This window comes from Erigeron canadensis, chromosome 3 (genome assembly GCF_010389155.1).
Source record: "Erigeron canadensis isolate Cc75 chromosome 3, C_canadensis_v1, whole genome shotgun sequence".
Lineage (NCBI taxonomy): Eukaryota > Viridiplantae > Streptophyta > Magnoliopsida > Asterales > Asteraceae > Erigeron > Erigeron canadensis.
In genome coordinates, this window is record NC_057763.1 from 3,726,058 (window position 1) to 3,747,731 (window position 21,674).

Consider the following 21,674-nt stretch of genomic DNA (forward strand, 5'->3'; position numbering starts at 1 on the left):
GTCGTAAAAAAAAAAATTATGATACTAACAAGCATAAAATTAAATTACACAAGTCTGAGACTGTCAAAGACTTTGGAATTAAATAAAAAAAAATACATGTGCTACAAATATAGTGTTCTATACACATTGTGAGGTTGTTATGACCACTCTTGGTCACCCCATAACTTCGCCACAAAGATGTAATATGCACTACAAATAATATTGCATTTATCCACACTTTTAGTTAATGTGAACAAATTAAAAATTTTGTCACGCTTTTATGTTTGTAAAAATATATGGTAATGTGATAAGCCATTTTGATGATCAAGTAGCAGCATCATTACACATTTCTCGCAAGAGTCCCTCTGTTGCATCTACCATATGGGTGACGTTACGCAAATTTAGATTGTATGTGATGGTAATCGAACAAATATGGAATACGAAATGCTACGATAACCCAATGGCTTAAACCTTATATCCAATGTGTGCTTTAATCAGCAGTTTTCTAGAAGAGACTAAAAGGTCATCTCTTGTATCTTTTTTTAGCCATTTGGCAAACCAAGAAATGAACCACCAAACATGTTCGGCAATTCAATGTATGACCAACCCATTATCGGCCCCCACCGACTGGACCAGACAATATATCCAGCAGTACATCAAAGCTTATGTTAACATATTAGATTGGATGTCATTTTCATAAGAGTATTTGTACACTTTGACAGTAACACAAATATATTAGGTTTAACCTCTTTCGTCGTTGCTTATAAATATAGCAATGTTCTTACAAGTCACATTTATTTATTTATTTATATTTATAATAACATCAGTCAAGTTACTCGACCCAATTGGCTAATCCTGGCCACAAAGGAATGAAAAGCATAAACAATTTGATGTACTAAACCATAGATTGGATTCAAGGTATGTCGATATTTTGTAATACGCTTTTACAAAACTAAAACTACGCCGATATGGTGGCATAACAGTTCATATTGATGCTTAAATAACCAAAATGTATCAATTTGGCCTAATAATTTAGTGTTCAAAGAATAAACAAAAACAAAGGGATCCCGGCCTTCAACTCGTCAGTGGAATCAACTTTGGATTCAAACCATGGTCAGGAATCGTGTGATCCTCAAGAAAGTATACAAATATCAAAAAAACGTTATTGACTAACATAATATATCAACAACCATATATATTGTTGACATGGTATATATTTGAATATCTCTAACAATGCCCGCTCAACCCTAAAAATTGAAAGAGATGGCAAAGATCCCACAAAATAAACATCAGAGCAATTGATATTATATTCCAGGTAAGAAAATTATCAGGAAGACATTATCAACTGCATAAAAGTCATTAGATAGCATAGCATAATACGTGCAAACGATAATCCAACTCAGCCTAGAAACATCAATAGCTCTCCGATATGAGCAACATTTTTGTACATAAACAAAACTACCTCGTCTTTCCTTTCCGGTCATCTTTTTTACACCGTCATCTTTATACTGCCTCTGGACCAGCATCAGGAGTGGAACACCCAAGCCTCTCAGATTCTTGTAACAAAATAACTCTATGTATAGACCTTAAACGCTACAGAATGTACAGTTTTTCAAGTACAAACTTACTTTATTTGCAAATAGGGAGCCACTAGAGAGAACATGACAGAAAGAGAGAGAGGAAAAAGGGTAGCTCAAACTAGCCTCCGTTAGCTGTACAGCTTAATTTCCTATGCCTCCTAGGCAGCATGTGCCGACTGCGCAGCAATTCTCCTTTCTGCAGTCAACGAAATCGAAGCGTTATAACCGACAATAATATTAAATACAAAGATGGAAAAAATTACCAATGCAACCAAAGATTCAACTACCCGCACCATAGGCAACAATTCTGATTTTAGAATGTCATATAAAGTAACATTTACAATTTGGTAAAGTTTTAAGTTACAATTACATTATGCCTTCTTACCAAAGACTTTCAGCGATTTAGGTCCATTAAATCCCCTTACCTTTGTTATTCATGGAAGACTACTTTAGAGAGTAACAAAGACTTGACCGGAAACATATCCTAAAACTACCCACAAATACAGTGACTTCACTGGACAAGCTATTCGGAAAAAAATTGATACTTATGATGTTACATGTACCTATCTGCCCATTATCTACATTAAAAGAGTAACGATGTAGTGTGGGTTGAGAAGACCCTTTTCTTGTACAAGATAACAAGGGATATGTTAAACGTATCACATAGATCAAGGCTGTCTCATTACCTGTTGTCAATGAAAATGATTACCAAGAAAAGCAATTAACAGGTTTAAAGGTGATTACAATGGACTGGGCAGCATTAAAGGACATCTGAAATTGAATAAAATGTCTGTTTTTCTAGGGTAGAAGTGGAACAACTAAAGAAAAGGTACTGTCGATAACACAAAAGAGCCTACGCTAACTGTATACTCGAGAGCGAAGAGTAACATGCTTGACTTTGAAAACTAGACCAGGCACTGTATAGATGCAGTGAAAAAGAGAAGAGAAAAAAAAAAGTGAATACGTACCTCCAGCAGCAACAAGTTTCTCTACACGTGCAACGATATGTTTTCCATAGGTGTATTTTTTAAGTGCATTCAAATGAACCTTAATTCGGGACAATATGTGCTCACGTTCTTGATCACTACAAGTTTCAAGTACTTTTTGCACTACATAATTTGCAAACTGATCTTTCATCATCGCCTAAAAGAGAATGCAAACATATGTATCAGAGACCGATTCGAAATGTTCAATCTCCCAAGAAATAAAGAGAAACTGCAACACTTATGAAACAACTTTATCGTCTTGCTCTCATCTCCATGAACAACAGATACATATAGTAAATAATTAGACCACTAACCAACCAGTAATTGTTAAAGAACGTGACTACTTCAACTCTATTAAATTTGCAAGACTAAAAGTACCAATTTAAATTCATAACATAAACTATTATATATGTTTTATACACATATGAACAGTAGCCTGTTAATAAATCTACGTTTACATGAGTTTAATGGCATCAGACGTATCAATATATCATAAACTAAAAAACCTAAAACCATCAGAGAACACTTTTTCTCTTTTCATGAATTATGGCAATAAAAAAGACCAGAAGAGAAACCTGAAGAGGCTCATTTTCGTCAGTAGTACCAAGCATCTCGTTCACAAGGAGTTTGCGTTCACTAACATCACCAAATGTCAAACATTTTTCTACCACATTCGATGCAAACTTCTGTTGACTCATCTGAACAATCTTTCCAGCCAACTCTTGGATTATTATTGAACGTTCATTTGGCTTTCCATGTTCCAACACATGCTGGTCCAAGTTTATTGACCAAAAATAAACATCAGCCAAAAAGATAAACTTTACGAAATAAGCATATTAAAATAGATGAACAAACCTGAATAACATAGTTTCCATACTGATCTTGTGCTAGCAGGCTTACACAAGCAAGGATTTCATCCATCACTTTACTTTGAGTTCTTGGATCCTCGCAATGCTCGAGAACCCTCTGAAAGATGACCAAAATGTAAGAGTGGGAATTTCAATTTCAAGAAAAAAAACATACTTGTCTCGTTGAATTGTTTATTTTATCAATACAAGTAAGAAAGAAAGGACACAAGCAAATCATTACCAACCTGTACGACACGACACCCATATGGGTGGGTGGAAAGGGTCACAACTTGATCATAGAAAGTTGTGATAATAAACTGTATGTGTTCTTCGGGGACACATTCAATACACTTCTGAATAACATGGTTCCCATTTTGATCACGCACACAACGCATGATATGACCATCAAGCTCTTCCACCATCTTAATCTTTTGATCCAAGTCAACAACTTCAATAGCCTAAAGATAACAAATATAAATGATAGAAACTGGTAAAAACTTCACGCTAGTAACAAAGAACTTAAAACACATCATAACTATCAACTAATAATGATAAACAAGAGCGAAAAACCTATTAAAATTACCTTCTGGATAACTCGGCAGCCATACATTTGAAGACTAAGTGTCAAAACATGGCCCAACAGCTTCCCAGCCAACTCTCTTCTCTGATCTGGCATCCCATGCTCAAAAAACTGAGAAAAAAAAAATCAATCGAAAAACAGTTATAGATTTTAAAAAAAACATATTATGTCATATTGCAATAAAAATAAATAAGTAATTTACAACACCTTCTGGATCACATAATTTCCAAAGACGTCAGTCATCAAAGTAAGAGCCTGAGGGAAAATCTCCTGAAAAACCATATTTTTGTCCTCTGTTGTTGCTGTTTCAAGTTTCTGTTGAATAAAACGGCTACCATACTGGTCCGCACTGATAATCATAAGTAACATGAAATTAAAATAAAACTATATGATCAAAAAATAGGAACAACAATACGACATTTGGTATCTTGTATCCACAAACCTAAACTCGACGACGTGAGTAGAAATTTCAGATAGCTCGAAGCACTTAGTTTTATTGCTTTTGAACTCTTCAAGCAAGGAAGATGCAAAGCTAGCATCACCACCATCAAGATGCCAATGTCCCATGACACCACTCCCTCCACCTAGATTTCTCATTTGAGGAGAAAAACGTGTGTTCAGTTCACTGAGCCTGATTGGGCTTCCAGGCCCACCAGGAGAAAGTGGGCTTGCTAATGGGCTTCCAGGATATGACAAACCAGCTCCAAATGCAGGATTTCCATAATAACCATGGTGGTGAGGACTCGTAGATGCTCCTACATATTGAACGCCGCCATATAGAGACTTCTGTGGTGATAGTAAAGTTCCAAGATACGCTTTTTGCATCAAATCATTGTATGAGTTTCCAAGATAGTTGTTCCGGTCAATACTCGGGTCACTTAAAGCAGCAAGTTGAGCAGCAGCTGCGTATTCGGTTGCTTTCAAGTATTGGAGATACATAGGATCCATAAAAGATGATTGAAGTGCATTTCCCCCAATTTGATTCCCCAATCTGGTCATATGTGTTGATTCCAAGCCGAATCTTGAATCCATCCCAGGATAAGCCATGGCAGAAGCTGCGGCTGCGGTTTCAAATAACGGGGGCAGATTCAAATTGCCGCCATGTTGACCGGACATCATAGTTGGTGAATTGATAGAATACCCTGCTGACCCATTGTTCAAATAATCAAACTGCTGATAATGAGATTGCAAGTTAGCGGGAGATCCATCAGGGTACAATTTCTTCTTAGTAACTTTCGGATTCCGTTGCATATTCATCAGAAAAGTATTCTGATCATCATCATTTTGGTCAAACTGAGCTCGGTTTGACTCTACACCAACAACACCATTCGACAAAGTCATTCCCGACAATGCAGTCACCAAATCAGCAGGATCTTTTGGATGTGACAGAGCTCCATCAAACAGACCCGGACTATTGACATTTTTCCTCTCTGAGGGAATGACCCGCCCACCTCCTATAGGGGTTGGAATTGGGCTCGGGACCCTAGCAATGTGTTGTGGGTCAGGAGTGGTGCTTCTTGATAGAGAAGCACCCAAAGCTGCAGCATAAGAGTATGATGTGGGTGGACCCTTCGCACCATGAGATTGTGTCAGCTCAGCGTCAATGGGACCTAAGGTTTCATCATTGTTTTCAAAAGCAGTACGGCTAGCCGGTCTAGAAGGGTGTCCAGATGGTGGAGTTGAACGGCTTAAATCGTCCTGCACAGTTAATATACTCTTATATCACACAATGACCCTTTTACTTAATAAAATAAGCCTACATAAAATGCAGGGGGGGGGGGGGGGGGGGGGGGGGGGGGGGGGGGATTCAAATTCTTTTACTTCAAAATCTAGGATACATCCTACATAAATTGCATCACTGGTTATCATCATACAACTCTAGCAAGCAACATAATCATCATCACATAAAAATGACATTTCAATATTATCAACATATACAACGTAAGTTCATGTTATACATTATACAAAGAAAATCGTATGGAAGATCACCTGGAAAATTTCAGCAAGGCTCTTCTGTTTACTACCTAATCCTAAACCAGGCAAACCGATCAACCCATCACCGGCCCACTCTGCAGAAACCTTAACTTTTTCGGTTTCCAAATTTTCATTCTCCTGCTTCTTTGAATTAAAGCCAGGCGGCATAGAAAACAATGACACGCCTCCACCACCACCGCCACCATCAGCCTTGTTCGCTTTCCTCTTATCACCAATCCCACCCAACCCAGACCCACCACCGCCCTGCATCCTCTGCGAAAACCGCCAATCCTCCTTCGACAACAAAGGCGGTGGCAACCTAGGATTCAAATTCACATTCGAATAATAGTAAGACAAGTAAGCAGGGTCAGCCCTAAGTTCTTCCTCAGACATAAATCCATTACCACCAGCAAATTCAGAAAAAGCTAAACCATTGCTTAGACCATTACTATTACTATTAAACAAACCACCAACTGCACTTAATGAACCCTCTACCGTAGGCGGCGCCGAGCCACTTCTATACATGTTTAACTCTTTTTCGCGGTCATCGGCTTCTCGCCTAAGTATCAATCCTATCTCTTTTTCTAATTCATCCCCATATGAACCCTCACCACCACCACCACCACCACTACTAATCATATGCCTCCTACCCATTTCAGATAACATCTTTTTTTTTTTATCAACAAGTAATTATGCTCTCATACCAAAATCCCAACACTAAAAAGTTGTGTGAAATTATATCAAGAAAACAAATTTCATCAAGATTTCAGAACACCATTATCAAAAAGCCCTAAAAACCCTGAAATTAAACACAAAATTAACAACTTCTGATAAATAGCTTAAACACAAAAAAGGGTATTAATCAGCTCAAAAAACCCATAAAGACTGAAGCTTTGATCATCAGAAATTTTCAAAAAAGTTGATACCTTTATACCTAAAGACTTGTTTTCTTGATGATCAAGAAAAAAGAAAGGAACAATTTTTGGTAACAAATTTCAACTATTTTCACATTGGATTGTAAAAACAGTAAGCTTTAACAAAAGGGTTGCCAATTATGTGTTAGAATAGAGATATAGATATATATATAGATATATTACATGTATAAAAATAGAGATAGAGATATGCTATGAAACAAAAGTTAAGAGATCAATCTGGCGGCTAACTGGTTCTTTCAAAGAACCCTTTTAGGGTTTTTTGTTTTCAACTACTCAATACTAATGAAAGATTATATACAGTAAGTTTAGTATTTCTGTTTAAATAGTATCTTTTCCAAAAAGAATTAAGATATTTGTATTTTGTTGAGTTTTTGGGCTATAATTTTGTTACAATAAACTAGAAAGTGAAATAAATAGGTGTTTGATTGATGATTAAAATTTAAGGTATTATAATCTTTTAATATATGGATAAGGGAAACATGATATGCTTCTGATTATTTAAAATGTTAATATGTTATATATTATAGTTTTGTACATTTGAAGTATTTATATTTGTTTATTGTATAAGTAGGGTATTGAGGGTTTAATGGTTTATTAGTTGACCAACCAAAAGTATTCCGATTCATCACACATGATTTTTAAGGGATCTTGACAATTTTAGTGTATTGTAAATATTCTTTGATGAAAATGAAAGAGACTACACATACGAACTTATTAGAGTATTACAACACAATATATTTGTATTATACGTCCGTATATGTGATTTTAATAAATGAAAATTTTAAAATTGTTGATTTATTGTCTTCATATTACTCTTTCATGTGAAACAACGATAATTTTTTTTTTTTTAGTTTGGAGAAAGTTTCAAATGTCATTTGTGATTCACCCCAAATCGCAAATAGTAGTGGTTGTTTTTAAGAGACTCTCAATGCCCTCGTTATAAGCTTATCATCCATTACCATTTAAACCAGGCCATTAAGGTCGGTCCTTATAGCGTCTCTAAGGCTGAGTCCGACGTTGGGCTGGCCTTAGACGCTATTAACACAGGTTGCGTCTTCCATGGCGTATGGGGGGTTTCTCCTAGACTTGGACGGGCGTCTAAGGCTGCGTGTGGGACCATTTTTGATTTTGTGAGTGGAAGAAAGTGGCATAGTTGTTAAACTTTTACGAGTCACGAGTCGAGTCGACTCGTTAGATGATTCGTTATTGTTCAGACTATTACAAGTCGCTGTGTGAACTTGGACCGAGTCACGAGTCGCGAACTTATAATTATTGTATTATGGATATATATTATATATTATACTTAATTTGCTACATTATTTTACGGTTATTTATGTAGTTTTGATCATTTTATTGCGAATTTGGATATAAATTGTAAGTCATGTCTGAAAACTATTAAATATGTAATATTTTGGTAAATTTATTAAGATAACGAACTTATATTTTGCTTCTAAAGACGTCACATATATATAATTATACTATATTATGTAGCACTTAAAAATGTCCTGACTCTTACGAATCAAGTCACATTCCGAGTCACGAGTTAAAAAATCATGTTTTCAAGTCGAGTTAAAAGTTACGAGTCGACAACTATGAAAGTAGGGAAGAAGTGAATAAGTGGGAGGGGCCTAAGTGTGATTCATTATTCACTCATCAACTAATGGTTAATTAGGAATGAATCATGCAATTTTTTTTAATTTCTTTCTACTCACACACACAATATATGAACTCAAAAATAAGTGAGTCCTATATTAGTAATTCGTTAGTGATGTATTGAAGATGTTGTATAAATGTAGCGATGGCAGAGCAAATTTTAGTGATTTATTAGGGATCTTGTATGGAATTAGAGGTGATAGAGGATTTTTCTGATGTATCGCTTAATGGGGATTTCACAGGGCTAGTGTTAGGTTGATGATGAGTGAGACGATGTGAATGCTCCAAGGTAATACTTAATTAATTTATAAGAAATTGTTTCATGCTAAAATACATATGTGTTACCAAAAGATAAATCAAAAATAAAGATGGATGAAATCTAAAGCAGCGCTAATAAAAGCAATATGTTGACTTTGATTACAAGTTTGTTATATTAAATACGTACCATTTGTGGTTTATTCTTAAGGGGTCATGTGTTTAAATCCTGCCACATAGAAATGTTGTAGGCGGGTCTAAACAATATTATACTCATTGAACAAGAAAGAGCAAACCCTTTAGGGCATCGCCAGATTTACAACCCGATATGGACGCACCAAAATTGGGGTGTTAGTCATTTATCCGATTTGTCTTTGAACAAAACACCATTTTATTTTTTTACCCTGTGGTTTGAATTTATTATTACTTCACCCTGTGGTGACTTTTTGTTTCATTAGAACCCCCTCACTTTAACAGCAGTTAATTTAGATCCGTTAAGCCCCTCATGTGCATCACACATGAAGGCATTTTAGTCTTTTTCACCAAAAACACCCTTTCTTTCTTCTCCATCTTCTTTTTTTAGATTCAACTCAACCTTTTTTCCCAAATCCAAACACAAAAAAATAAAATCCATAAATATTTCATAAACATCAAAATCAAAACCTAAATAACAACACAAAAATATATCTATCTATATCTATATATCTATAATTTTATTCAGATCCATCCGTCTTTCTCTGTACTCTCTCTCTCTCTCTAACTTGATGACATCGCCGGCAATTTTTTCATCATCCACCACCATGAACTGCCGCAATTATCATCATCAACATCACCATCACAGCCTTATCTCAGTGGGCAACCATATCGCCAAAAGCCAAACCGCCGTTAACGTACCACCTTTAAAGTCGCTGCTCCGCATCACTACCCCCACTTGCACCACCGACGCACCACATTTAATACGCTGCCAAATTAATTGAAGGCTAGAGTTATTGTTGGATAGTCACGTAGGGGAGCAGCCAAAAGAGACAAAAACCACTTTTAATTTGACCAAAGAAACCCACGATGTATAAACTTCCAATTAACCCTTTACCACCACTAATCTTCATTCATGGCTTCCGGAAAATTAGTTACGTCGTTGCGAAAAACCCTTCTGGTTCATTAGATCTTTGAGCTTGTGAGTATGAGGTTGCTTTGATTAACGCAAATTAATGTCTCTGAGATTTTTTGGTTGTCGTGAAACTACTTTTTGTAATTAAAGAAATAGATGGATGGATTATATATAAATCTATATCATATATATGTATATACCAAAACAGCAGCTATAGATAGATAGATATATATTTGTGTTGTAATTTAGGTTCAGAACTAGGTTTCTTCTTACGAGATAAAGCCATAAAGGTACTAAAAGAGTAAAAATCATCTTTCTTTCTTTTCTTATTAATTGATGTGGTCTTCTTTCTCTGATCTCTAGCTGCTGCTGTTGCTACGAGTGCGAGTGTGTATAGAATGTGGTGTTATGTATTGTATGTTTTAGGTTTTGTGTCTATCTTTTGTTTTGGTATTTTGGGTTTAGGTTTAAGTTTAGAGGTGTTTGTTTTGGTAATGGAAAGAGTTCCTAGATCTGATAAAGAACACAAAAAGAAGATGGAGAAGAAAGAGATGTGTTTTTGGTGAAAAAGACTAAAATGCCCTCATGTGCGATGCACATGAGGGGCTTAACGGATCTAAATTAACAGCTGTTAAAGTGAGAGGGTTCTAATGAAGCAAAAAGTCACCACAGGGTGAAGTAATAATAAATTCAAACGACAGGGTAAAAAAATGATAAAATAGCAAACCACAGAGTGATCTAATGAAATTTTCTCCTAAATATATATAAAAGAGAAACCTTAAATAAAAAATAGAGAAGTTTGAACCTTTGGATAAAGTCTAACTTTTAATTAAACCATTAGATCAAAATGCTGATGTCATATACTTTTTTTTAACTTTTTAGATTTAATTATTATTTAATAAATTTAAATAATTATTATTTCCTTATATAAATTTATAGACAAAATAATTATTGTTATTTAATGATACAATTATGGAAACTAATATTATTTACGTTTTACATTATTTTTCATATTTAAAATCAAGTTTGTCTTTTTTAAAACAAAATTTCATGTTTTAATGTAATACGTTTTTATTAATCTATAAGTTCTAGAATTTTTATCATATAACGTAATAAATAAATATAAGTTATAAACATTTAGTTTTACGTCATTAGTATCTTATTATATTTAATTCAAAGTTTTGATAACCAACCGGATGTTAAACCAACCTTCTTACCATTTCATTGTTCGGCGGTCGGATCAATCGAGCCGGATTAAAAAACCGGATAATATAATATGTATACACACACACACTAGATTACGCCGGTGCGAAGCACAGATTGACATACTTTTCAATAATTATTCAACGAATTTTATGTTATTAAAAAACTAAAAAACATATACGGAATTTATAGTAAACTATCATATTTATATATCAAAAGAATATTGTATGAAAATCGCAAAGATATTATGAATAGATTAGCACAATATACGATGTATAGTATAGATTGATAATAAAATTTGCTTAATAATTTTAGTGGATAACTAAATTATTCAACGAAAACATTAAATCACAAACACAATGACAATACAGACATACTCGGATACATGAAAGACATCCAAACAAAACGAAAACCTTACATAACGAGATCTTTAACGAAGACGTATCCATTTTCCAATGGTGTGATCACTTTAAACCGGGATTTTAACGACCACTAATTTAACTTCATGTTTTTTAATGGTTTAATATTTATCGGCATAAATATTTATCAACTTATGATATTATATAAATTTAACATGTCATTCATTATATATGTTTCCCGCATATCATGCGGGTAATAATCTAGTTTAATGTAAGAAAAAAACAAGTTGGTCTCCTTCACTATTCATAAGCACACTCATTGGTAGCATTGGTCATAGAAAATGGTAATATAAACATACCATGTTAAGTTTGATTTATATTTGTGAGGTTATGAAAAAACAGATAATGTATTTACATGATTTTAATATATCTAATTGGTGAATTCGTTATGTCTTTATAATGGTTGGTCCAAAAGATAAAAAGCAGTACCTCTCTAAAATTAGTTGGTAATAGATATTAAAATTTTCCTAATAGTGACTTATTCATCACTTATTCGTCATCAATTTCTCATTTCATTAGCCATGACAGTATGACACATTTCTGCTAATAACAGATGTTCTTCACTTCTATCACACTTTTTTCTCACTAATTAAAACAATCGATTTAACACAAAAATAAAACATAAACATACATATGCTAAAAAAAAGCTTTTTATTGGTACAAACACATATATCTATGTATGAAGAAACATACTCCATAAACAATTTACTTCGCAGCAAATTAAAAAAAAAAATATTTATCTGGTGAAAATTTTACCTTATAGCATCTAAAATAATCTATATCTATACTACATTATAAAAAGAACAACCCTCTTTATTTTTGGAAATGTTGAAAATATATAACATTTTTCACTTAGCAGGCCTTAAAATACTTTCACATACACTACCCTCCTAACATTTAATGATTAAATTACACTACCAATTCTTTATCATTAAAAATATGTTCATTAACCTTATATACACAAACTCAACGCTGCTCCACCACCAATAGTCGTCCAACCATTACACCGTCACCGCCACGACCACCGCCGCATCACGCGAGTACCGTGCTATTAAAAGATTAATTTTATGGACCCACCTCCATTTACTTTCCTTCATCTTCATTAAAAAAATTTTAAAAAAAAAACAGTAAAAAAGAATGCATTTGGCCCCAGTAGAGCCCCCACTCCACTTCTTCCTCCTTACGACAAAGATCCACGACAAAACATGAAGATGAAGTCGTGCCAACGGCTTCCATGATGACAAGGTGAAGGAGAGATGGAGTCGAAGCCGTTGAAAGAGGCCTTACATTTTCTTAACAAAGAAAGTCCCTCTTCCGTAATAGTTAACAAAATTAATGTTAATATCTTTTAAATGGCCGTATACCCTTTTATTTAGTTAAACTCACTTTCGATCTTTGATGTAAAAAATAACCTTCTATTTGAAGTTATCTTATAAACAAACCCTAGAGAATGTCTGTAAAAAAAAAAAAAAAATTCTTTTCCAAAGATTGACTGTGAGAAGAAGTAAAACCCTATTACTATCTATACTCTCTATAGAAACTTATGTTTGACTCGAGCGTCTGCAATATGTAAAAAAATACTTTTCTCATCCACTCATTCAGTATCTTTGTTTCAAAAGCTCATACACATAAACTGGATTTTGGGTTAAGTAGCTGGTAACGTGACAATTATGTTCTATTTGTTTTTCCTATATATCATTTGATGTATTCCTAATTAGTATATTTTTGCATTTTTTTATAAAAGTATCGAAATTAGTGTAAAAGAGCCTTAAACAGTAAAACATAGTTGATAGTAGAGGTGCAAAAATAGGTTAACTGGTTCCGGTTATTTTTTTTAGTAACCGAAATTGGTTAATTTTTTTAAAAAAAAATAATCAATTACGGTTAACCTATAACGGTTAATAACCGGTTAGTATACGAAAAAACCTTAACCGGGGTAACCGATTACGGTTAAAAAAAATGGTTAACCAAATAGGTTAATCTATTTTCGGTTATTATTAACTGAAGCAGAAAACTATACCGATTCTTAATAATATATAAATATCCACTTACTTATTTAATAATATAAATAATATAAATATTATTAATAATATATAGGTTAACTGGTTATAGGTTAATATTATTGAAAAAAACCGGTTAATGGTTAACCGGTTAATAATCAATTATTGTTTTGAAAGTGATGATCGGTTACTAAACTACGGTTAATAATAACCTATAACCGATACAGTACAAATCGGTTAGTAACCGGTTAGGTTAACCAGTTTTTGAACGGATTGGTTAGGTTAACCGTTTTTTTTTTACACCTCTGGTTGATACTTGATACTTGAAAAGTTGTTTCAAGAGGACATGCTGGTTGGCCCGTGAACCCTTTACGCAAACAACATGATACATGATAAAGGCCCAAAAGAGTGAAGGGCTTTTAATCTGTAGTCCATGACCTTGAAATACAACTTAAAGTTTTATATAAATTTTGCTTAAATGATACAAGAAAAATAAACGCGCCATAGATACTTTTGTCATAAAAACCAGCTTAGAGTGAATATTTGGGATGTACATGTGCCTAAACCAAAACATGCTGCCCCCCTAAAAAAAATAGAAACCCGAAAGTTGTAGAAAGTGAAACCTAAACCAGGATGGGTGTAGCATACCCCGGGCTTGGAACAGGTCGGGTTTGGGCCCGGGTTATCCGGCTCTAAACCAAAATTGTTTACATGTATATGGGCTTGACTACTGACTCTTCAAAAAATTGTATCACTTAAGTAGATTATTTTATCTTAATCGGGTATGAACTATTACAGAGTGCCTGTCCAAAAACTGATGTCACGTAAGGTAAACTATATTATATTAATTGGGTCTACTATTATTGAGTGGCTCTCCAAGAAAAAATTTCACAAAAATATCAACGGTAAAGTTCAAACTGATAACCTACAAGTAAAACTACAAATGCATTTGTTAATTGATCTAATTTTATATGCTATGTATGTCGTTCAACATGCTCGAGGACAACAACATAATATATTGACATTCAATCCTTGTCTGGATTTATTTTCAGGTGGACCGGGTCCTCATACATCCATGGTCATAGACTATTAATGAAGCATGGGCTAAGAGCCCAAAACCAAAACCTTGACAAATTTTAATTTTTGAAAGTGGATCATTTGCTCGCAATAGGGAATCTAGCTTACGTTGTCTTAACCGGGTCCGCACTAGAGAGCCTCCTCACCCTCAATACCTAGTAGAAGGAGAAACCCTCAACTAAACCGCCCAAAGGCACGACATTTAATTGGGGTAAAACCCTCTGCAAGACCCAAATCTGCTTTACTGGATGACTTTATTTGTGAAAATCCTTTAAATGTCTTTCCTATGTCTCGAACTCGAGACCTCCAACATGTAAAGTTGGTGCTCAAGCATTGACAAAGTTTAATTCTTTTTATATTCTAAATTTATAATCTATATCTATAATATAATATATAACATAACATATTAATACCTTATAAAAGAGGAACCCACCCCCCAAATATCTCAAATAAGGAATTAACCTATCTAAAATAGTCATCTTCTTTAATATAAACATCTTCACCTAATATATTTATAATATCCTTAATGAAATAATTTACAAAAAAATATCTCAATCCTTAAAATAATTACACTACATACTTTAAGATCAATTACCTTTACAATTAGAGAAATAATCCCTACACAACACAATTTTACCATACACAACAATATATGTATTAAAAGGTTGTACAGTACAACTGTCTGATGCATGTATTGTTGTGTATGGCAAAATTGTGTTATGTAGGGATCACCCCCTTACAGTTATCACCATATCCGTCCCTACCACCCGTCATTGCCACCATCACCACCTCCACCACCCCGCGTCACCACCATCATCATCGTCGTATTGTACGGGTATATAACTCATTATTCTTTATGGATCATGTTACAAGACCAGGCCTATCATACATGGCAAAGCCTTAACACATGAATTACCTTGCTTTTAAAAAAAAAAAGTCAAATACATGAATTACCCTAATTTCAACGGGTACAAACACTCAAACATCAAGTCTCATTCAGCATAATCAATAACCACAAATCGCCAGGTCCTTTCAAAGAGAAACCCATCGTCTTATGCTCTCTCGATCAATCACCAACCACTTTATTTTCGTCAAAGTCTAAGAGCTTTGATAAGTATGCATTGTTATCAGAGTCGGTTCAAGTTTTTTGATGAACTTAAACAAGATAGATGAAGGATCATTTCTGCCTTATACATTGTGTTGCTGTCAACACTTCCTTTTTTAGCGGCTATTTAATTCTTACCTCGTCTCCCTTCTTTTATGCCCCCCGCTTATTTCTTTTTTTCAAAAGTTAGGGCTTATTTCTTATTACAGTATTTGGTATAACATTAGCCCAAGTATTATAAACATTAAGTCCACTATACAAAAAATAGAGGTCTTGTACTATGGGGGGCTCAAAACAATTGCTTGACCCACTTACACGTTGAAGTCGGCTGTGACTGTCATCAACAATGAAAAGTTTTTTTTCCCCATTTTACAGTATATTGCTATAAAATTTAAATTAGCATAAATGTTTAAATATTCTTATTTTGATTAAATTTTAATAATGTATTTGATTGACATTTTTTCTATATAGATCGTAATTGCAAGATCAAGATAAAGTTTAACATGTTCTTTTTGTTTATTTATTTTTTTCCCGTCAGTTCCAGATAACGTTTCCGTTAGATTTAGTATTGTCAGTCTTGGGCTTAATGATATTGTCATAGAAGAGAAAAAAATAAGCATTTCCGGATAAGGTCACTATCGTTAACTATATGGTAAAAAGGATAAACTTATCAAATTTTGATCGTTTTTATAATTCTCCTCTCAAATTGTTTAGACATCAAGTGTAAGAAATGCATTATCGAATTATATTTTCCTCATCCTGTCGTTATAATGAGACCCACAAAATAGAATATATACGTATCCAAAGCAAGACCTAACAAACAAAGAAACAAGCGTGCTAGCTCTAAACCAGTAGATTTTTTGTTTTATTAACAATAGTTTTTGAATAAGTAGAATTAAAACAAAAGTACAATTGAAAATAATCTTTAATAAAATTTTATGGTGCGTTTAGTCATCGATTATATATATATATATACGAGCGTTTTTTTTACTCGCACCATGTGCGGCTATTTCAAATAGATGTTTAAGAAAGTGAGTTTTTGATTGTATATTATTATATTTGACAAATTATAAATTATAAGAATTAATATTGTGTTTGACTAATAAATAACTCAATAATTACAACAACATTATATAGATCTAATTTTATTTGAAAGATGCACTATTTGTTATACGTATTTTACCATAAAGTTTATAGAGAGAAAAAATATCCAATATGCAATGAAATCTATAAAGTTATTATTGTTATGAGATACACGTCCAGATCAAAATATTAATATATTTAATTAGCCATCTGTTTTTTGATAAGATTTGATTCGATAAATATGAAAGAAATTTGACTTTTATTTTATTTTGGGTATATATATATATTGAAAAAATACATGGAGATGCCACATAGGATAAATCCTATGTGACAACGTTTAAAAATAACTATCTGTTTTTTGATAAGATTTGATTTGATAAATATGAAAAAAATTTGACTTTTATTTTATTTTGGGTATATATATATTAAAAATAGCTATAAGTTAAAGAGGATGGTTTAGATAGCTTGGATTCCTACTGTTTTATATAGATTATATATACATATATATAAATTAACTTTTCCGTTTTCATTTTCCATGTAAATAAGCCCTTTAAAAATTCTGAAAACATGTTCACTTGTTTAGTTTCATTTTAAAAAAAATACAAGTGTTTCAATCTAAAGTTGAAAATATTTTAAAAATTGCAAAATGAGTTTTTCAGCATTTAGTTTTAAGTTGAAAAACACGATTTTTTGTTTTTAATAAAAATATAATTTTGAAAAAAAATCACATTTGAATATATTTTGAGAAAATAGCCTAACTAACAAAAAACATTCTTCAATATACAAAAATACTCATAAAATCGCAAGACCGCAAGGAGGAGATGCGGATCGCAAGGACTCCTTGCGATCCGCAAGGAAGGCTTGCGATTTTATTTTTTTTTTTACTAATCCATAAGTAAAATTGTCAAGAAAATCTCACAAAAAATCTTATCCATAAGTCAAAAAAAGTCAAAATCGCAAGCATTGCTTGCGGATCGCAAGAACTGCTTGCGGATCGCAAGCCTTGCTTGAGAATCGCAAAGTGTCCTTGTGATCCGCATCTCCTCCTTGCGGTCTTGCGATTTTATGGGTATTTTTGGTGAATTAGAAAAAAATTGTGTATTTTCATATATTGAATATGGTTTTTGGTTATTTAGACTATTTTCTCTTTCCCGAATCCTTCTATAACAAAGCATTTTTAATTTTCTATGGTTACATATCTTTTCAAATTAATATCATTTGAAAAGTATAGATTTGTGCTTGCAAAAGTAACAAAGGGAAAAAACTTTATATACCAAACCTAAAAACAAACATTAAATAAAGTAAAGCTGAGAAGCAGAAGAAAGAAACAGATACACAAAGACAAGCTTTTTTCCTGTATTCCTTCCTGCACATTTCTACTTTCTGGAAAGTGTTACCAACTGCCAATCATCTTCAACCTTTCCACTGTAAATCCAATAAAAGATTTGCCTGTTTGTATCAATAATTATAGCATAAAATTTAAAAACTGTCACTACTATTCTAAATTGAATAAGAACCTACTATCAATGGCAAAGTTTACCAAATTTATGGCTTATGGCATCTTTTATTGAATACTGATCAGAAGATAATTATGCTGTGTTTGGGTTCGGAACGATGATAGGTTGACCGGCTTGAATCAACCAATCGAAACCCAACCTTTAAAATAAGCGTGCTCTAACTTTACGATGATGTAACGCTAATGTAACGTTAAGAAAAACCCATTATGAGTGCTCTAACCAGTAACTTATGCGCGAGTTATGGTTTGTGTATATTGCATTTCTGAAGCCTCATATACTTAAACATACGTGTCAAGGCATTTATCAAAGCCAAAACCCAAACAAACACCACCCATTTAACAAACTGATTATACAAATCACAGGGTCACCACGAGTCCACGAGTCACGATCCGTTTAGACCCAACATGAACCCTCTTATTTATTGTCGTGTTCACAGTCATTACCACCCCACACTACAGTAGCCATTTTTGTGACTTTATCTTACACTCACCCTAGCCAATCTTGTGACTTTATCTAACTTTCAACTTTAAGGCAACATTTCATTTGTATTTAGCTAAAAAACCTCAACAAAAACCAGACTAGTAAGTGTAAAGATGATTATGTTCTGACATTAAAAGGAATGAACTTACATAAATATTAGGAAAAAAAAAAAAAAACAAATTCACAACATATTTAGTTGAACATAAATAATTAATCAAAACTTATGTACAAAACTTGTGGTTAATTATAACTTACAATAATCATTAAAAATACAATTGAATTCAATCCTACCATCTAGACAAACCATGTTGTTCATCAAAAATCCAAGTCCTATCTCTTCTTCTACTAGTCATCCTACGAAAAACCGAACTCGATACACTCCGACTTCTATTCATCGACACCCCATTCGTATCCGAATTCGTCCGTGTCCTCGACCCCGTCCTCAATCTCCCAAAAAACGAAACCACATTCCGAATCGCCCTCCCGAATCCGCCTTCCCCTCTCCCTCTATCCCTTCTTCCTTCCCACATTACCCTTCTAGGCGTCCCTAATCCGTTACTAAACCCTCCGTCCATTTCGGTATATACTACAGGGACCTCTCTCTCATTTCCAACAACTCGGCCTCTTACGTCTTGCGAAAACCGCCCAACGGCGAATCCGCCACCAGGTAATCGCCATATAGTCAGTCCAGAAACTTCTCCGGAACGTTCTAGATTGTTAGTTGAATCCGTTAAATCAGTTTCTAATTCGTAACGGCAAACAGGACAAGAATTCCGTAAATTTAGCCAAGGAATTATACATTCAGAATGATATATATGTTTACAAGGCATTTCACGTCCTTCTGTACCTATAACAAACTCTTCTTTACAAACCGCACAGTGTAACTCACTCTCAATTTCCTTGCCGGTGATTTCGATCACCGGCATCGATTCCACGGCGGATTTAGACGCCGGCGGATTTTCCGACCGGCCAAATCCGTTTATCTGAGATAACTGATCGAGTAACCGATCAAAACCTGATCCCATCAGAAACTCCGACATAGTTTCCGGCAACGGTTGTAAGCCGGAGCCAGATCCGTCGTCGTAATACAGCTCAAAACCTCTATCTCCGGCGGCGATATCGTCTTCTCCGCCGCGAAGAACGATTACCGGATTAAACGGAGATCTGTCGTTACGACGGCGTAACCTCAGATCTGAACGGTGAGATTCCGGTGGTGAAGAAGGCGCGTGAGAGTCAACCGCTTCGATGAATTCACCTTCACAATATGGACAGATAACGGCATGGCCGGTAATTAGCCTGACGACACGTGTGCATCGGTGACACCAATACGACGCCGTTCTGGACATTGTTTTTTAAGCGCGTTGACCAATAGAGGATGAAATGTGAGATCTGTGAAATTATTTTATTATATGGATATATAGATATAGAAGATGTGAGTATTGTGTGTGTGTATAGATAGAAATAGATAGATATAGAAAGGGCGCCCGCGGGGGAAGGGGTATAGAAAAGAAAAAGGAAATGGGAATTGATGAGATGGAGGAAAGTAAGGGGAAATTTGGTTCATAAAGTTTCCACGCGTGATGATGGTTGGGGTTGGGTCTGGCTTTTAACGGCAGTAAAACTAACAGAGAGGAGCGTTTTTGTTGTCGTTTGGTGGTAATACCGAAAATTAAAAAGTAAACAAATAAAAAAAAAGCAAAGCTGCAATCGTATCGATACCAAATACCGAACTTATAGTACTCGGTATTGGTTGATACCATATTTGTGTTTCGGTACTTTTGAATTGAAAACTTGTCAACAATACCGTAAAAAAGCTTCTACCAAAGGTGTTCAATTCTAGTGATTGATGATTTTGTATAGTTTTGACTGCTCATTTACTTCGATATACCTCTCGTATTGTTGTGTTTGGGGTAATCGAGTATGGAAGGTCTAACGTTAACAGAATGATAGTGTATAAAAGCTTCTAGTAATAAGAGTGAAATATATAATAGCAACAATTTATTATTCGGTGAAATTACGAATCAGAATAAATATATAATGGCATGCAATAACTCAATTACTCAAACACTTTAACCACTTATGAGCTAACGATGATTCATGGCTCGTGAATTTGTACCTAACGAACGATGGTCAACTAAACTATCATCAATATTATGCCAACAAAGAAACGAGAAAATTTTTAAGCATTTTAAATTTTAATATTGCTATTGCTATATATCTATTAATTAATACCCTCACCCACTACACTCAATCGAAATAGGTGCTAAATGCAGCCAAACGTTTCCTTAAAATAGTGCAATTGGCCTTAACAAACAAACTCATTCTAGCCTTTGATGATAAACATGGGCTCTATTGTAGTATTGTGATTTGTGCTTTTATAGACTACCTTAGTTTTAATTTCACGTACAAAGTTGTATATCCGAGAAATGATACGTATATCTTTTTAAAGAGTAGTTTAAAAATTCTTTTAAAATCATAAAATACGATATGAATTATACTATACGAGCATGATACCCGCACAATGCAGTGGCAGTAGTGGGAAGACGGTCTGCTTTATTAAGGATTTTGGGTAGTTACGTAAAAAAAATATATAAAAAAGTCCAAAGACAAATAAGGTATTTCAAAGACAGAAATATTTAATAGGGGGATTTGCTTTATTAGAAAGTAAAGATAGAGATTGAAATTTATTTCCTAATGTTATCCTTTTATTGAAATTTAACAATCCGCAATTGCATATTCGGCCTAACACATATTTAGACAATGTACGAGTGTCTGTTAAGATTTAGATTGATGTCCATAAAACTATAATAAATTAATATTTAATTTTCTTATATAGTTATTATTAATCCTAATACTCGTACGATGTATAATAGCTATATAAATAAAGAAATT

At 33.9% G+C, this 21,674-nt stretch overlaps 2 protein-coding genes across 2 annotated transcripts; both read right to left on the reverse strand.

The window, feature by feature from the left end:
• Window positions 1-1,325: 1,325 nt before the first annotated feature.
• LOC122590981 (pumilio homolog 2-like) lies at window positions 1,326-6,790 on the reverse strand. Its single transcript, XM_043763159.1, has 9 exons — window positions 5,963-6,790; window positions 4,416-5,671; window positions 4,181-4,322; window positions 3,977-4,084; window positions 3,639-3,851; window positions 3,401-3,511; window positions 3,121-3,315; window positions 2,528-2,702; window positions 1,326-1,755 (listed from the first exon to the last, which is right to left on the reverse strand). Exons 1-9 carry the CDS (start codon window positions 6,611-6,613, stop codon window positions 1,718-1,720), a joined length of 2,889 nt encoding a protein of 962 aa, XP_043619094.1. The 5' UTR covers window positions 6,614-6,790; the 3' UTR covers window positions 1,326-1,717.
• Window positions 6,791-18,973: 12,183 nt separating this feature from the next.
• LOC122593204 (E3 ubiquitin-protein ligase RDUF1-like) lies at window positions 18,974-20,339 on the reverse strand. Its single transcript, XM_043765580.1, has one exon. The coding sequence runs from the start codon at window positions 20,126-20,128 to the stop codon at window positions 19,070-19,072; it is 1,059 nt and encodes a 352-aa protein (XP_043621515.1). The 5' UTR covers window positions 20,129-20,339; the 3' UTR covers window positions 18,974-19,069.
• Window positions 20,340-21,674: the final 1,335 nt, after the last annotated feature.